At 32.1% G+C, this 15,343-nt stretch overlaps 2 protein-coding genes and 1 long non-coding RNA gene across 12 annotated transcripts; 2 read left to right on the forward strand and 1 right to left on the reverse strand.

The window, feature by feature from the left end:
* Positions 1-1,218: 1,218 nt before the first annotated feature.
* LOC116417762 lies at positions 1,219-8,923 on the reverse strand. 4 transcript variants are annotated; one of them, XM_031932687.1, is made up of 6 exons: positions 8,788-8,923; positions 5,167-5,348; positions 5,001-5,069; positions 4,413-4,655; positions 4,272-4,330; positions 1,219-4,148 (listed from the first exon to the last, which is right to left on the reverse strand). In XM_031932687.1, the coding sequence occupies exon 6, from the start codon at positions 3,872-3,874 to the stop codon at positions 1,565-1,567; it is 2,310 nt and encodes a 769-aa protein (XP_031788547.1). In that variant the 5' UTR covers positions 3,875-4,148; positions 4,272-4,330; positions 4,413-4,655; positions 5,001-5,069; positions 5,167-5,348; positions 8,788-8,923; the 3' UTR covers positions 1,219-1,564. The 4 variants fall into 4 exon arrangements, with proteins under 4 accessions (XP_031788547.1, XP_031788544.1, XP_031788546.1 ...); XM_031932684.1 differs by lacking the exon at positions 4,272-4,330 and having other exon boundaries at positions 4,351-4,655; XM_031932686.1 differs by having other exon boundaries at positions 4,272-4,655.
* Positions 8,924-9,438: 515 nt separating this feature from the next.
* Positions 9,439-14,354, forward strand: LOC116417763. Of its 7 annotated transcripts, none has more exons than XM_031932688.1 (10): positions 9,439-9,569; positions 10,857-11,119; positions 11,355-11,459; positions 11,844-12,101; positions 12,166-12,387; positions 13,071-13,261; positions 13,487-13,603; positions 13,726-13,794; positions 13,872-13,934; positions 14,157-14,354. In XM_031932688.1, exons 2-7 carry the CDS (start codon positions 11,110-11,112, stop codon positions 13,544-13,546), a joined length of 846 nt encoding a protein of 281 aa, XP_031788548.1. In that variant the 5' UTR covers positions 9,439-9,569; positions 10,857-11,109; the 3' UTR covers positions 13,547-13,603; positions 13,726-13,794; positions 13,872-13,934; positions 14,157-14,354. The 7 variants fall into 7 exon arrangements, with proteins under 7 accessions (XP_031788548.1, XP_031788551.1, XP_032456519.1 ...); XM_031932691.1 differs by having other exon boundaries at positions 11,847-12,101; XM_032600628.1 differs by having other exon boundaries at positions 11,847-12,101; positions 12,169-12,387.
* Positions 14,355-14,754: 400 nt separating this feature from the next.
* Positions 14,755-15,063, forward strand: LOC116417764. Its single transcript, XR_004228023.2, has 3 exons — positions 14,755-14,767; positions 14,837-14,932; positions 15,049-15,063. It is a non-coding gene; the product is annotated as an uncharacterized LOC116417764 (long non-coding RNA).
* Positions 15,064-15,343: the final 280 nt, after the last annotated feature.

Consider the following 15,343-nt stretch of genomic DNA (forward strand, 5'->3'; position numbering starts at 1 on the left):
TGAGTTAGGTCACGTGATAGATACTCACACACACACACGCACAAGAGCGTGTCCGTGAGCATATCTATAACACGGATTTGGGGCTGGGAACCAAGACGCCCTCTGGGCCGATCTTGCATGTTAACATTCCTAATTTTACAAACCGTCGCGACTAACGACGCTACAGGAAACCTGGGCGGGGAAAACGCCGTAGCTGACGCAGCTCCCCTCGCATGTACGATGTATGTAGATTTGAGACTTATACAAGGATATGTACGAATAAATTCTTCGATATAAAAATATAAACATGTACTGCGGTTATTAAAAAAAATTACTTGTATAAGCGAGAAGAGCTTAAGCGTCAGAGTGACGGAAGCGTGGGCCAAAAGCACGGCTCACGCTGACGTGCGAGAAGTCAGTAGTAATATAAAGGCTTAATATCTAAATTTATCGAATTAACGGTTAATATAGTCAAAGATCCAGAATTTCGACAACTATCTTTTGATACTGTATGCAATGTTTGTTCTGTCTTATAGCGGACAAGACAAAGTCAAATACTTTGTAGAATTGCATAAATGAACATAATTTGTATTGCCTAATGATGTGTAAAAAAATAAATAACCTAATTTTGTCTTGATGTTCTTTGTAAAAGCATTCATGATAAAAATGTAATCGCTATAAGTTTTCATTTTAACAATGTTTATAGCACGCTAACCTCAAAATGACAACTTTATTGTCGATTTTGAGGTTGTCGTGCTATAAAATATCGTATCCCTGATAGCACAGAACGGTTAAAAAACGTTTAAAAAGCGTTTAAAAAAATACCGGAAAACGTTTTTCAGAATTAGTTGAAAATATGTTTAAATAACGTTCATAAAACGTGAAAAATGTCCGCATCTTAGATTTGTTATTATAGAATTGGTTTTATAAAAACGTAATTTTAACGTAAAAAATACGTAGGATAAACGTTGCAAATACAGTAGATAAACGTTTTTTTTTAAACAAGTATTAAACGCTTTTTTTAACAAAAATGAAAGCCATATAGAGGTTTAATCATACGTTTTTGTATCGTTAATAAAACGTTTATTTTTAAACGCTTATGTGTCGTTTTTATGACGTTATAGAAATTTATCAAACCGAAAAATGCTTTTTATAAAAAGAACGTTTTTAAAACATGAAAGGGATGTTTAATAAATGTTTCATTCTACACCAAAAATAAACGTTTTTAAAACATCGTGATCAATGTTTATAGATTTTTATTTAGAGGTTTGTTACAAACAACTTTTTGATGTACAACAAAAGGTGATTAACAATTATTTATTTTATAAAAGGATTATGAGAGCAGCATTCAGATTGCCCTCAGAAAATTATTACAATGTGGCTCTCTTTTACTCAAAAACAGGCTACAACAATAATTATTTAAAATATTGTGTCTTAATATAGTAAGTGCAGAATATATACAAAACGTACGATTAACAATATTTTGATTTTAAATATAAAATTTCGATTATACCATGTATCAGATCGCTTGTATACATTATATGACTAATTTTCATGATCATAATACTCTAATGAAAAATTATTATTAATTTGCTTCAAAATTGTAGGTATGGATAAGTGGGAAGACTACAAAGTTTTCATTATACGGTAACTTACATAATTTCGCTAAAATCGATCCGCAAGAGTATGATTGTAAATTTTCATTGCTATATTTCACTACTTTAATATTTAAAGTCCTGGAATCTAACGGATAAGAGTAAAAGTTATCGATTGTTTCCAACGGTTTACCCATAATGAACTGATTTTTGTCTATGTTTTCAACGAAATTTAAGCATTCGACGACCATACCATTTTTTAATAAGACACAATTACTTTTGCTATCAGCAATATTTAAGTATAATGAGCTTTTTCTAAAAATTTGAAACTGATTATCTCGTGAATGAGATGGAAGTATAGGACCATTATAATAATTTTTTGACAATACAGAAGTTTTGTTATTTATATCCACTGAATATGTTTTACATGCTACGATTTCTCCTAATCTGCGATGTATTTGCTGCAAAGGTTTATCCCCTTTTCTTACTAATTGCTTTATTTTTCGGATGTGATTTTCGAAACGAAAAGCACTGAAAGAGTCTAAGCAACCGTACTCTCTTACATCTCCAACGACATGTAAAAGGTTATGAACGTTATGCGTCACGTTATTAGCACCATATAAAACTTGAAAACTTTTAACGAAATTCGTCAAAAGCTGTTCAGCATAATGTAAATAACAATCATTAGAAGACAGAATAGGGTTAACTAATATTGATATAGCCACGTGCAAGAGTAAAAAATTAAAATATGCATTTTCATCTAAAATATTATATAGTACTACGGGCCCTGAGTACAACAAAAATTGCCTAAGCTCGTGCGCTTTCCACAAACGTCGAACATTTTGAAATTTTCTCGGCTTTCTGCTAAAGTCGGACGGCATATATTTTTGTAGGTTCACTAATCGGTCAGATATCATTTTTCGCTGATATTCAGATAATTTCACTTTGCTTCTTCCGCTTATCCATTGCTCAATTAATTTTAACGTTACGCCCAAACAAACGAGATGCATGTAATCTAACGGAACATTTGTGACCAATCCGAAATTCGGAATGTCAGCTAGAATGGTTCGTTCACGTTGATACTCTTCATCCACATACTTATAATCTCTAAAATCTTGATCTGTTCTTAAAGTAGCAATATCACCAGGAAAACAAATTTTATTTAGCCATTCACCTTCTTTCTGACACTTTGTACAACTGCAATATCCTGTGTGATATTTCACTTTTAAGATATAAGCTTTTGCTGGGGCGTCACATATGAGGGCTCGTAATGTGATTTTATATACTTTGCTATCACACTCGAAACCATGATTACATAAAAGTATTAATTCGTCCACAAACATTTTGACTAAAGTGTTGCTGTCGGGAGGCTTATCTTCTCCGTGATAGATGCCAACTAATTCGACATCGTTCAATACTGTTTCCGAGCATGAAATAATCCATAGCCCTTTTTCGGAGGATGTGGCTAAAGGAGCACCATCGATGTTGACAAGCAATTGTATTGAATCAACGTTTATATTTTTTTCTATAAAATTCAGCACAAAAATAGTAATGGCACGTTTTAATCCATAATGGCAATACTGTCCATTATTCATTTGATGTAGTTCCGTAAATCTTGGCGTTTTCAATAGACTACGAGCGTCTTTTGGGAAATATGTATTTGTATTTTCCCTCAAGATATGTAATAGGTCATTGACCGCAACGTGAGGTATAGTATGGATGTACTTCAAACAGAAATTTCGAAGAGAATCAACAAATTTGGCATCTTTTCCATTGTTATCAGATAAACTGTCAGTCTCTTGTGAATCACTTTCTGAGTCACTACTTATTTCACTGTCATTAATATTCTGTAGGAAAAGCATAAATGGATCAACACTATGCATTTTTGCCTCTGTTCTTTCTTTTGCAGATTCTCCAAAATCACTTTGCTGCATTTCATTGATACCAGTAGATAAAGTATTACTATTATGTACATTGTGAGACTTTTGTGAGCAAACATCATATTCATTGAATTTTTCTACACTTAATTGCTTACAATATAAACTTGCAGTATTATCTTTTTGTGTACAGATATTTATACATGCTTCAAAATTCATATCATCTGCATAAGTATCCGTATTATTCACATTTTTATTATGTTCTTCGTTTTCTTCGCAATCATTTTCAAAGGTTTGGCAGGCTAAGTCAAGATATTGTAAAAATTGAGCATTTACATCTTTCATTATAGATGCTCTTCTTTCACTGATTTGTCGGCGGATATGCCTTGTCGTATAAGGTTTGCCATAACACTTTCTTGGCATTTTAAAGAATTAAAACCAAATACCAGTTTTAAAGTTTCGCTCTTGCTTTTCGAAGTAATGAAGCTGCCGATACTAGGCCTGTTGCAATGAACAATTCTTGCGTTTATTCGTGTCGCTTATAAGAACATGAATAGTTGACGTACAACATCAACTTGCTTGACGATGGAATGTCGGGTTATAAGTTGGATCATGTACATAGAATTCACTCATTGACAATAGGAACGCCTGCAGTCAGTCCAAACTGATGATACTATAAATCCGCTTTAGGATATGTCTGTGAAAAATAGATTCTATTAATATAATTATTATTATAATATTAAATTTATTTATTAAAAAATTATAGAATATAGCAAAGTTAGAACTTTTCATAAATGAATGCGAGAAAGTGAACAATTACTTATGCATGTAAAACTGCACGAAACTCTGGTGAAAATCGGCTAAGCTTAGGTTCTGATTCTAAAGAATAAAAAACAAACACCTGTATTAATAAACTGCTGCTCTTGCTTTTTCAAGTGAATAAAGTGCCTGTTTATGGGACCTGTTACAGTGAACAATCCTTGTGGTCACTTAAGTAGGGCGTCAAGAGGCAGGGTGTGCCGTTAGCGCAGATTATTAGACAAATGTAAATCAGCAACACTTTTCTTGTTGCTGCTTCGATCATACGTAGAAGTGATCAAAACTACTGCCAATTGTAGTACATTAACAAATATTTGATCTTACGATTCTCTTTGTCTCTCTTTCTCTCTCTTGATAATCCTCTTAAAGGAAGAAAGAATAGCATCTAAAATCATTAACAAAAAGTCAAAAAAATTGTAAGATGAAAATTAAATAATAATAAGAATTAGAAGCGAGTGGAAGAAAGTCCAGGTAACAAAATTATTTTCAATTAAAGTTACCATCAAATGTAAAATATACGTATTACTATACAATATCAATGCTTGATTAGATTTATAAATTCAAATAATTTCAGAGTTTTTACTTCTATTTCAAATATTGATTTCCAAACAAAAATATTTCTCACATGATATATCATACTATGATTTATTACACTGCAATTAAATCAATCTAAGTCAGGCACAGTTAGTCACATAAGTTTGTCCATTACCTGCTTTGTTTTCTGACTCACCTCGGAAAAATCTGGATTAGATGACTAAATTACCAAATTAAAGTCTTCGTTATGATGTTATCACCAGTTCTAATATGAATGAAAAAAGAAAAAAATTAGTTTGCTAAATTTGCAAATAATTACAAGTACATAAGCATTGCTTTTTAATACATGGAAAAATACATACCTGCAAACAGTAGTGGCAACTTCTGGATGAATAGTAATAATGTTGGCTCGATATCTATCAGCTTAATTATCGCAATGCCTCATGATAAAGAAAACATTAAACATGCAACCTAATGCAGTATAAATGACAACGTTCAACAAAGATTCCTTCTCATTTGAATGGTATTGATGACTTTAGGTGAGCTAAACAAAAACGAATGAATTAAAGATCTAGTTCTGTTCAAAACATATATGGATACATCTACACATGGATCATAGCTATAATAAACAAGAGCAATGAAATTCATGCACTCCTTATAAATTTTGTATTGAAAATAATTGTTGCGTGTAATATGTCAAAGATAATAATTTTCATTATGAAAAACAGGTTACCGCGATGGATTTAAGGGGACACGACACCTTTAAATTTCAAAAAATTGATTTTTTTATTGCTTATTTTGACATGAAATGTTCCGTAGACCACGCTCCTGGAACCCTTTTATCAACAACAAAAAAATTCCCGCAAAGTTATAATCAAAATACTAAAACAAAATTTTTATCGTTTTTTCGTAAAATTGCGTATTTTTCATTTTTTGTCTAATATGACTAATATTTTTAATTTTAACTTGTATAAATTTAATCTGAATAAAATTTTTATTGTAAATGTTGAAAATACATTTTTTTTGCCGTAGAGTATATATGTATATTATGCTCCGCGTACACATTTTAGTAAATAAATTCAAGCGTATTAATAAGATTTTTTTGCGTTATTTTCGAGATAAATTTCTAGTTTCGCTTCTCATATGAGGCTTCGATCGAACGTAGGGACATTTATTTGAATTCAAATATCGCGCGCCCGGGCGCCACCTGGGGGCAGATTAGAATCCATGTATCGGAGAAGGACAGAGCGACCGTTCTGCTGTTCTGCTAGCAGACAGCAAATATTTCAAAACACAGCTGATATAGTCCTGGGATGTGTTTTACACTGACCAAACACAGCTGATATTTTAATACATAAAAAAAAAAATGATATTTTTCAAAAGTGTGCTTTAATTAATCTAAGTAGTGTTTGTAGTGTTTTTGGGGTTATAGCTTATAGCTTATAACCCTAAAAAGTAAAAATAGGTGAAGTGTTAGTGAAAAAAGCAGAGCAGTGAAATTATTTAAAAAAGTGTGAAGTGTAGTGATTTGAAAAATATGTGTGATAATCGAGATGCCAAGGAAAAGTTTACAAGTACCCATCCTGACAAGAAGTACTCTCGAGGAAGAGGCAAGAAGAGACCAAGAAGATTTGTAGGAGCAACATGCGAGGATGAACCTGCCGACAGGAGAAGACCTTTAAGTTTAGCAACAAAGATATAAACTCCAGCAGTGGAAGGAACCTCTGAGGTCAGGAATAGATTGATTGATATCAACATTCTATTTCCTGCTCTCGAGGAACTTTTGATTTGCAAACAATGCCTACAGATGTAATTACTTTGCCAGTTTTATAACTTCATTAATAAGAATTTTTGCGTTTATCTTTTGTCAGATATTTTTGATACGATGTTGCTCTGATTTAAAATCCATCACACCTATACAGCTGAAAATACGTATGGAGATTTGATTTACAAAGTTGTAAGAAGACATCAAGTTCAATTTCCCTTAGGTGATATATTTTTACTTGTCATTACAACGGGGAACTGGAAATTTTGTTTTGACGTCAAAATTTTCACAAGGTTGTCGGAGTGAAAAATGATAATAAATAATGTGAGTAAAATCCAAGTTAATACAATGTTTCAACATTGTTAAACAAATATCCTACGTATTTTTAGCTTTATAGGTGTGATAGAGTTTGTATTAGAGCCAAAACCATACTCAAGAAATTTCTATTCCGATGTTCATCTCATTTTCTTCTTAGACTCATATAAAATCTATTACACCTACAAAGCTGAAAATTGGTATGGAGATTTGTTTTACAATGTTGTAAGAAGATATCCAGTTCAATTTACCTTAGGTGATATACTTTTACTTGTCATTATAACAGGTAACTGGAAATTTTGTTTTGACGTCAAAATTTTCACAAGGTTGTAGGAGTGGAAAATGAAAATAGACAATGTGAGTAAAATCCAAGTTAATACAATGTTTCAACATTGTAAAACAAATATCCATACGTATTTTCAGCTTCATAAGTGTGATAGAGTTTGTATTAGAGCCACAAAACCATACCTCAAGAAATTTCTATTCCGATGTTCATCTCATTTTCTTCTTAGACTCATATAAAATCTATTACACCTACAAAGCTGAAAATTGGTATGGATATTTGTTTTACAAAGTTGTAAGAAGACATCAAGTTCAATTTCCCTTAGGTGATATACTTTTACTTGTCATTACAACGGGGAACTGGAAATTTTGTTTTGACGTCAAAATTTTCACAAGGTTGTCGGAGTGAAAAATGATAGTAAATAATGTGAGTAAAATCCAAGTTAATACAATGTTTCAACATTGTTAAACAAATATCCTACGTATTTTTAGCTTTATAGGTGTGATAGAGTTTGTATTAGAGCCAAAACCATACTCAAGAAATTTCTATTCCGATGTTCATCTCATTTTCTTCTTAGACTCATATAAAATCTATTACACCTACAAAGCTGAAAATTGTTATGGAGATTTGTTTTACAATGTTGTAAGAAGATATCCAGTTCAATTTACCTTAGGTGATATACTTTTACTTGTCATTATAACAGGTAACTGGAAATTTTGTTTTGACGTCAAAATTTTCACAAGGTTGTAGGAGTGGAAAATGAAAATAGACAATGTGAGTAAAATCCAAGTTAATACAATGTTTCAACATTGTAAAACAAATATCTATACGTATTTTCAGCTTCATAGGTGTGATAGAGTTTGTATTAGAGCCACAAAACCATTCCTCAAGAAATTTCTATTCCGATGTTCATCTCATTTTCTTCTTGGACTCATATAAAATCTATTACACCTACAAAGCTGAAAATTGGTATGGAGATTTGTTTAGAATGTTGTAAAAAGATATCAAGTTCAATTTACCTTAGGTGATATACTTTTACTTGTCCTTCCAACAGTTAACTGGAAATTTTCTTTCGACGTCAAACAGTTCACAAGGTTGTCGGAGTGAAAATTGAAAAAAAAAATTTTTAGTAAAATCCAACTTAATACAATGTTTCAACATTGTAAAACAAATATCTATACGTATTTTCAGCTCTATAGGTATTCCAGATTTTATATGAAAGCAAAAAGAAACTTTCTAAAACATTTGTCATAAATGTCTTACAACGCCCCAAAGCAAAAATAGTTATTAATAAATGTATGATCAGAAACCCCTGATCAGACCCTTATCTGAAATCTCACCCATAAAATGAAAAATCATCAGTCGTAGGCCTGAAAAAATATCAATTTCGAAGGGGGTAGTTGAGTAAAATTCATCACGGTCGTCACTTGTCGTTAAATAATAATATAAGTGATTGCACGAAATCTTAGAGATACAGCTTTAATGTAATGATTGCCATTACTCTCCTCTTATCAGTTATAATCAACTAAAACAATAATTTTTAAAAGTCGATAGAAACTATTGAGTAAACACTAAAACGTTACAATTCGATAATTAATGCGACATCTTGTATATACTAACCTATGCAGCGTTTCTTGACTGATGGACTTTGTGTGTCTTGTAGTTGGTGTATTATGCAGACACAACTACAATCAATATACAAATCACTCGACGAGACAATTCGGAACAATAACTGTCGAAGATTTTTCATACAATATGTATGAAACATGTGCGATACAGTCCTGTTACCCTCGTATCAACGTACAAACGTACAATTCCTACCAGTTCTTACCAGAATTTTCCGTAAGACTTCTAAAGAAAAAACGTTTGTAGTTCGCAAATACTTATACATATAGCGTAAGTACCTATCGTGCAGCAGGTATGCCTATACGCCTATACCCGTGTCAACCTGTTCATAGCGATCGCAGCTTTCGTAAAGTCCCGTGGGGTCGCGCTGTACAACTTATACCTGAGTATATAGTGGGCATGGTGAAGCTGTTATATTTGCGGGTTAGCCCTCATCGATGCTCCTCCTCTACTCCCTCCGTTCTTTGTTATCCGAGATTTTCTTAAACGTGCTGTGACTGCCGAAGTGCCGAGTCGGAAGTAGCCTGCCCACAAAAATGGACGACGAAAATTGTTTCAACGATCAAGGAACATGGTATGTAGTGGTTTTTGCGGAAAATGGTGAAGAAAAAGAGTCAGTTGAAGCCATTCCCGATTTTGGATACTTAATAATGGAGAAGATGCTATGTGGCCACCATGGACAAATGATCGTAAAACAATAAGAGCCATCGCATCCCGCAAATCTCCTGAGGATAGTTGGTCTATTTGCAAATTGAAGAAAGTTTACAGGGATTCTGGTATGTTTTTATTTTACATTTATCTACTTTACACGTCTATAGGCATTAAAACGATTTGATAAGTAAACGCAAGCTTTCATTGCTTCGTATGTACATATATCTGTATATAGAAAAGATTTCTATGTACAAATTGGCAATGCGTCTTATTGTTATGGTCTTATGTGCTCGCCGGTGTTGGCTTTTCACGAGCGGCGGGCGCTCTTATTTCCCTCGCGTTTGTCTTGAACTCTCGAAATTCTTAGTATACGCGCCAAGCTGTGACCTACGGACGATCGCATAAGATCATCAGCACGCGAAAACTTTGTGCCTTGCACTTTTTAAGGGGAGGGAAATAAAAGCGCCCGCCGCTCGCGAGAACCCGACATAGCGACGAGCTGCTGTGACATGCAGATGCTCTTTCATTGGCCAAGCCCGATCGCTCGTGGACGATGGCATACGAATCGGCCGCACGCGAAAAGTTTGTGCCTTGCCGCGTTGAAATATCGCCGCTGGACGACGGTAAGTTAGTAGCGATGCGCCGCCGCGGCAGTGAGGCGCGCTCTCTTCATTGGCGGAGCTTGAACACTACGGTCGATCGCGCGTGATCGGTCGCATTCGCCACTACGTGTGCTGACAGTACAGTATTTAGGCGAGTATAAGTATAATCACGTAGCGTAGAGTCTGTTGATGGCCGATATAATCTGCGACGCAGTTGTTGCACCGCATCGTCGCGCAAAAAGAAAATAATTGTTTTATGCGCGATACCATTATTGAGTTTGATTATTCTATAAACATGCAAACAATTGATGCTGTTTTATCGTTTCTCGCTTAGTACAAATTAAAATTTCGTCTTCCCGTCTACTTTGGTTTTCCTTCGTTACGAAATGCATGAACCAGGCATAATTACTTCAATAAAGATTTGTTTTTCATTTGTTTACTCGAATGAATATTGACGTAAAAAAATGTTTGCATGATATTATATTATTAGCACGTTATTGTAAATCTATTTTTCATAAAATAGGCTACATTTTATACTACGTACTATTTTATAGTAAAGTTGATTACAAAACCTTTTTTATAATACAGTTATATTTACTATCTAAACAAGACTAGTTAAGAGAGATGGAATGATACTATAAAGAACGTTTTAAAATGCTTGTAAAACAGATGCATTCTTTGGAATTCAAATGCCTAAAATTGCAATAGTTAATAATGAATATAGCGCTACTTTGAAACATTCTTATAAAGTTAAATAGTAATACTTGTCCTTACATATATCTACATATTATAAATAAATCATCTCAACAGTATGTGACACATATGGAGAAGCTGCCAAGAAAGCGGAATTTGCAGAGGATACGTCAGATTTAAATGGCGAATACGAGAAACTTGTAGATCCAAAAAATCGCAAAAACCTTAAAGAAGGGCGCTAGAGTCTTCCGATGATAATGGCGATGACGAATTGGAGACAAGCAGCAGAAAAAATATCAAACAGGATGAAATTTCAACACCATTTTCAACTATAGCATCCTTGCACGATGTGCCAACTCCACCAAAGCAAATGTTAATTGGTAAATTGACAATATTTTTAAAATTTTTAACTACAATAATATCGAATAGAATATAGAAATTTGAATGCATTGCTCTTATTACTAAAGTCATGATGATTCATATATTACTCTATCTTGAAAAAAAGTATATCACTGTAAAAATAAGGACATTTAAAAAAAAATAAATATATTAGCGTCATTTTAAAAAAAAAATTTTTTTAATCACCATAAATTCATAAATCTTGTTATTGAATAGATACACAACAAAAGGATAATGTAGAAGATATCAAACAGGAGGAAGATAATGCACATGAACCCGCACAGGAATCTGACGAAGATGAACAAGAGTCAAAGAAACAAGGTAAATTAAATATCAGTTTATAGAGAAACCAGAGCATTGGTTATACACAATTCAATTAAAATAAATGTTGATAATTTAAAAAAAGATTTACTACAAAACTTACACAAATGTTTTACTATTTTTCGCGGATTTTTTCGCTATAAATTTTATAACAAGCTATCTATAATTACTATAAAAGTTTCATAATATTCGGTTATAAATTTTATTGAAATATCACTTGAAAATACAGACGTAAAACTGACACATTTGTATTCGATGAAATGAAGAAATCTGTTCTACAAAAATTTATGATTGCTATCAATTATGCATTTCATTTTGCGTACACAAGATGTACAAAATTGAAGCCTATGCCTTTGAATAAATTAATAAATTCTTAAATTTCAGCAGATGCTGAAGTAGATAAAAAAGCTAATGAAAGCGAGAAGCAAGGGCATGTTGGAGCAGGAGTTCATAATTTCTTATCGGCATTAGACGCCGTAAGTGAAGAAGACGACATGTCACAAGCTGCACATGATGATACTGGACCTTCCAATAAACCTACAGAGCAGTCGGCAGGATCAAATTCCGACATAGAGAGTAATGTCGATCATAATGAAAATAGCAGGAAAAAAAAGAAATGGACAGTACCGAAAAAAAATAATGGTAAATATATAGTTAAAGTATAATATCTAGTTTAAAAACAATCAATGTCAAATCACAAATTTAGCAGGTACTCTAATTTTCCCGATAACACCATCAAAAGAGTTTCAATCCCATCTAGTCAAAGTTAAAAAGATTCAGCAGAGTAATGTAAATATCGAAAAATTAAAATTAAGCATCTCTGACCGGAAGAACGAGAGTACAGATAGAGGCTCTACGGCCAGTTCGGCAAGAGACAATGTAAATCTCAAAAATCCTGCACCGATTACATCTGCAAGTACTATTATTAGTAAGTAGCGCAATTTAATTTAATAATAGCCACAATGCTAAATCGCTAGATAAATTATAATTAGATGATCGCTTTAAATATATTTTTTTGTCTTTTTCGGTATAAATTGTCTAAAAATTTAAACAGTTATTACTTTAAATGTTTCATAATGTTCTGTTATTAATTATTATAGATCTTTATCCCTATTGAAAAAATCTCACATGAGATCTCACATGAGATCTCAGGTGAGATCTCATGACAAAATCTCATGTAACCAATTTTGTATTATAATCACCTTTTTAACCATTCTTAGTCGATTGGTAACATTTTTTTAAAAATTTGGACTTAGAAAATTTTTCACAAAATTGGACTTAGAAAATAGAGTCCGACTTTCCAAAAATTTTCCAAGTTCAAATTTTTCAAAAAATGTTACCAATCGACTAAGAATGGTTAAAAAGGTGATTATAACACAAAATTGGTTACATGAGATTTTGTCATGAGATCTCACCTGAGATCTCATGTGAGATCTCACGTGAGATTTTTCAATAGGGATTGTAAATATCATTTTTGGAATTGTACATCAATTCTTTTACATATTTTTATTCGGCCAAGTAACGAAATGATTCTACTAAAAATTCATTAATGCGATCATTATGAATTTAATTTTGTGTATAAAAAATAATAAAATTTATGAATTTGACTAGATGATGATGTGCAAGCACCTAAAGGAAATAATGAAGGCGATAAGCAAGATTATGCTACACTTGGAGTCGGTGGCTTCTCATCGGCACTAGACGTCTTAAGTAACGATCCGAATTTGTCGAAAAATCAATCGACGTTCAGCGATGTTAATGATGGGCAGGAAGTAGATTTTCAGAAGATGAGCAAAGAAAAGGTAAATACGTCTTAAAAATTGTAATTATTTCCGTCAATTAACATAATTCTGGGTCATCTTCTATTTCATTTAATAATTCATATTAAAGTTTGAAAAAGTTTAATTTTTGATGCTGCGTAAAAATATCAATCTCCATTTTTTAATAAAATTTTAAATGAATTCATTGTTATTATAGATTACATTGATATTTATGTTAAAAAATTAATTTTTATTACTTATATGCAGATTATTCAAGTAGATACTCCCTCAATCAACGTAAAAAGCAGTCGTCAGGATCAAATTTAAAAAAAAAGAATGCAAACGGAAATCCTGTACCCCGTACATCTGCAAGTACTACTATTAGTAAGTAACACACACACACACACATTACAGAAAGAAGGCTATGAAAATTGCAGAATTTTCATAGTCTTATATTCTGAACAGTACAGGCAATTAAATAAGAATACATATACTTTTCGATTCAGGCAAGGATTCAAATACAAATAGTAAAGAAAAAACTCCGAGCAAGAAAATTGCAGCATTTGACAAAAGTGGTGTGTAAATCAAGACTTGTTTGAATGATCATTAAAAAAAATTTAATTTTACTAACAGATTCTTATACATATTTTAGGGATACTAACAGTGGCTCAAATCAATAGTTTGTCTGACAGGGACTTAATCGTTCATTCAATATGTAAGTAAACTTAATTTTATTAATACAACCTTTGGAAGATACGATGTCTGTACGTCTGTCTGTTAATGGAAAGTTTGAATATTTTTAACGTCAAAGCTTCTCATATAACAGATACATGACAAGTGTTATGGCTGACGTTCTAAATATTCAAAGTTTCCATTAACGGTCAGTGTAATAAATTATTTTTACATAGCTAGCTTCAAAAATTTATCACTTTTCCAGTGCTGATGCAGACGATTCTAACAAATCAGATCAGAAAAAAGTTAACGAAGGTACGAAGACTACGCGCTTTGAGGAGAAAACAAATGAATTATTTGATATAGGAATACTGATCAAAGAGAAATTTCCTTTGCGCTCAAGGCACAGTTTGATGTATTCAACAATCATTTGAAGACCGACAATGAATTCAGAATGAGATTTGTAAGTATTATTTTACGTTTCATTTTGAATTAAAAATAAGCATGTTTAAAACAAATTACTCATTTCTATTGTACGTTTTAATTTTATGTACGAATCGTTATTTTAGCATCTACGATTTACTAATTATATTTTTTTTGTGAAATGCTATCTCTGATTATTAAATTAGAATGTTTAGATAATCGTTCCCTTTAATTATACGAAATATTACAAGTATACATAAAGTAATTAATTTTTTACTTGTATTTATTTGTAGAAAAAATACTTCGAGTCACTAGGCGAAAATATGGTGCTGCAATTGCGCGTAACATCCTCAGATTAATTATAACTGATAACGTAGGAGTTTTATATAGTCTAAAAGGCCAGTTAGAGAAAGAGAGATTTGATGACAAACCGTTCTACCATATTTTTAGAGGGTAAATTTAGTTTAAATCAATAAAATTCTATTTTTTATCTTCTTATTTACATAACTTTATTAATTTTAGCTGCTGCTATGAAATGCACTGTGAAAAATAAAGTGAGGACATTCGAACAGCCGTTGGCAATTGGCTAAAATCAAGTAAAGGAAGAATAGACGCAAGGTAAACATTCAATGGGAATAATTTTAAAATTTTACATTTTTGTCATCATAATATCTTCATTTTTTAATTAAATTATATAATCTACAATTATTTTATACGGATATTTGTTTTACTAGGCTGGAAAGTGAAGCGAAAAAAAGAGAACAAGAAAAGAACGAAAACCTCGAGAATAAAGGAAAACGAAAAGAAAATCAAGAAAACGAAGGTTAGGGGTTCAATAAAGAATATTAATTATTAAATATATAATATATATTACCTTAAATTATGTATTATTTTTTGTAGCAAAGTTGACCCGATTTTAAGCGAAGATGACTCATATGATGAAGAAGGACTCATAAGAATGAAATATAACGAAATATTAGTTTAAGATACTAAATATTCAAATATGAATATAATTGTTAATCTAAGTTT

This window comes from Nasonia vitripennis, chromosome 5 (genome assembly GCF_009193385.2).
Source record: "Nasonia vitripennis strain AsymCx chromosome 5, Nvit_psr_1.1, whole genome shotgun sequence".
Lineage (NCBI taxonomy): Eukaryota > Metazoa > Arthropoda > Insecta > Hymenoptera > Pteromalidae > Nasonia > Nasonia vitripennis.

What these genes read in the sequence shown, in the direction of transcription:
- LOC116417763 (XM_031932688.1), top strand. An exon ending in ACAAGAGTCAAAGAAACAAG is followed by an intron (nt 11,460 to 11,843) that starts GTAAATTAAATA and finishes CTTAAATTTCAG; the next exon opens with CAGATGCTGAAGTAGATAAA. An exon ending in AGAAGATGAGCAAAGAAAAG is followed by an intron (nt 13,262 to 13,486) that starts GTAAATACGTCT and finishes ACTTATATGCAG; the next exon opens with ATTATTCAAGTAGATACTCC.
- LOC116417762 (XM_031932687.1), bottom strand. Translation starts at nt 3,874, where the DNA reads ATGCCAAGAAAGTGTTATGGCAAACCTTATACGACAAGGCATATCCGC.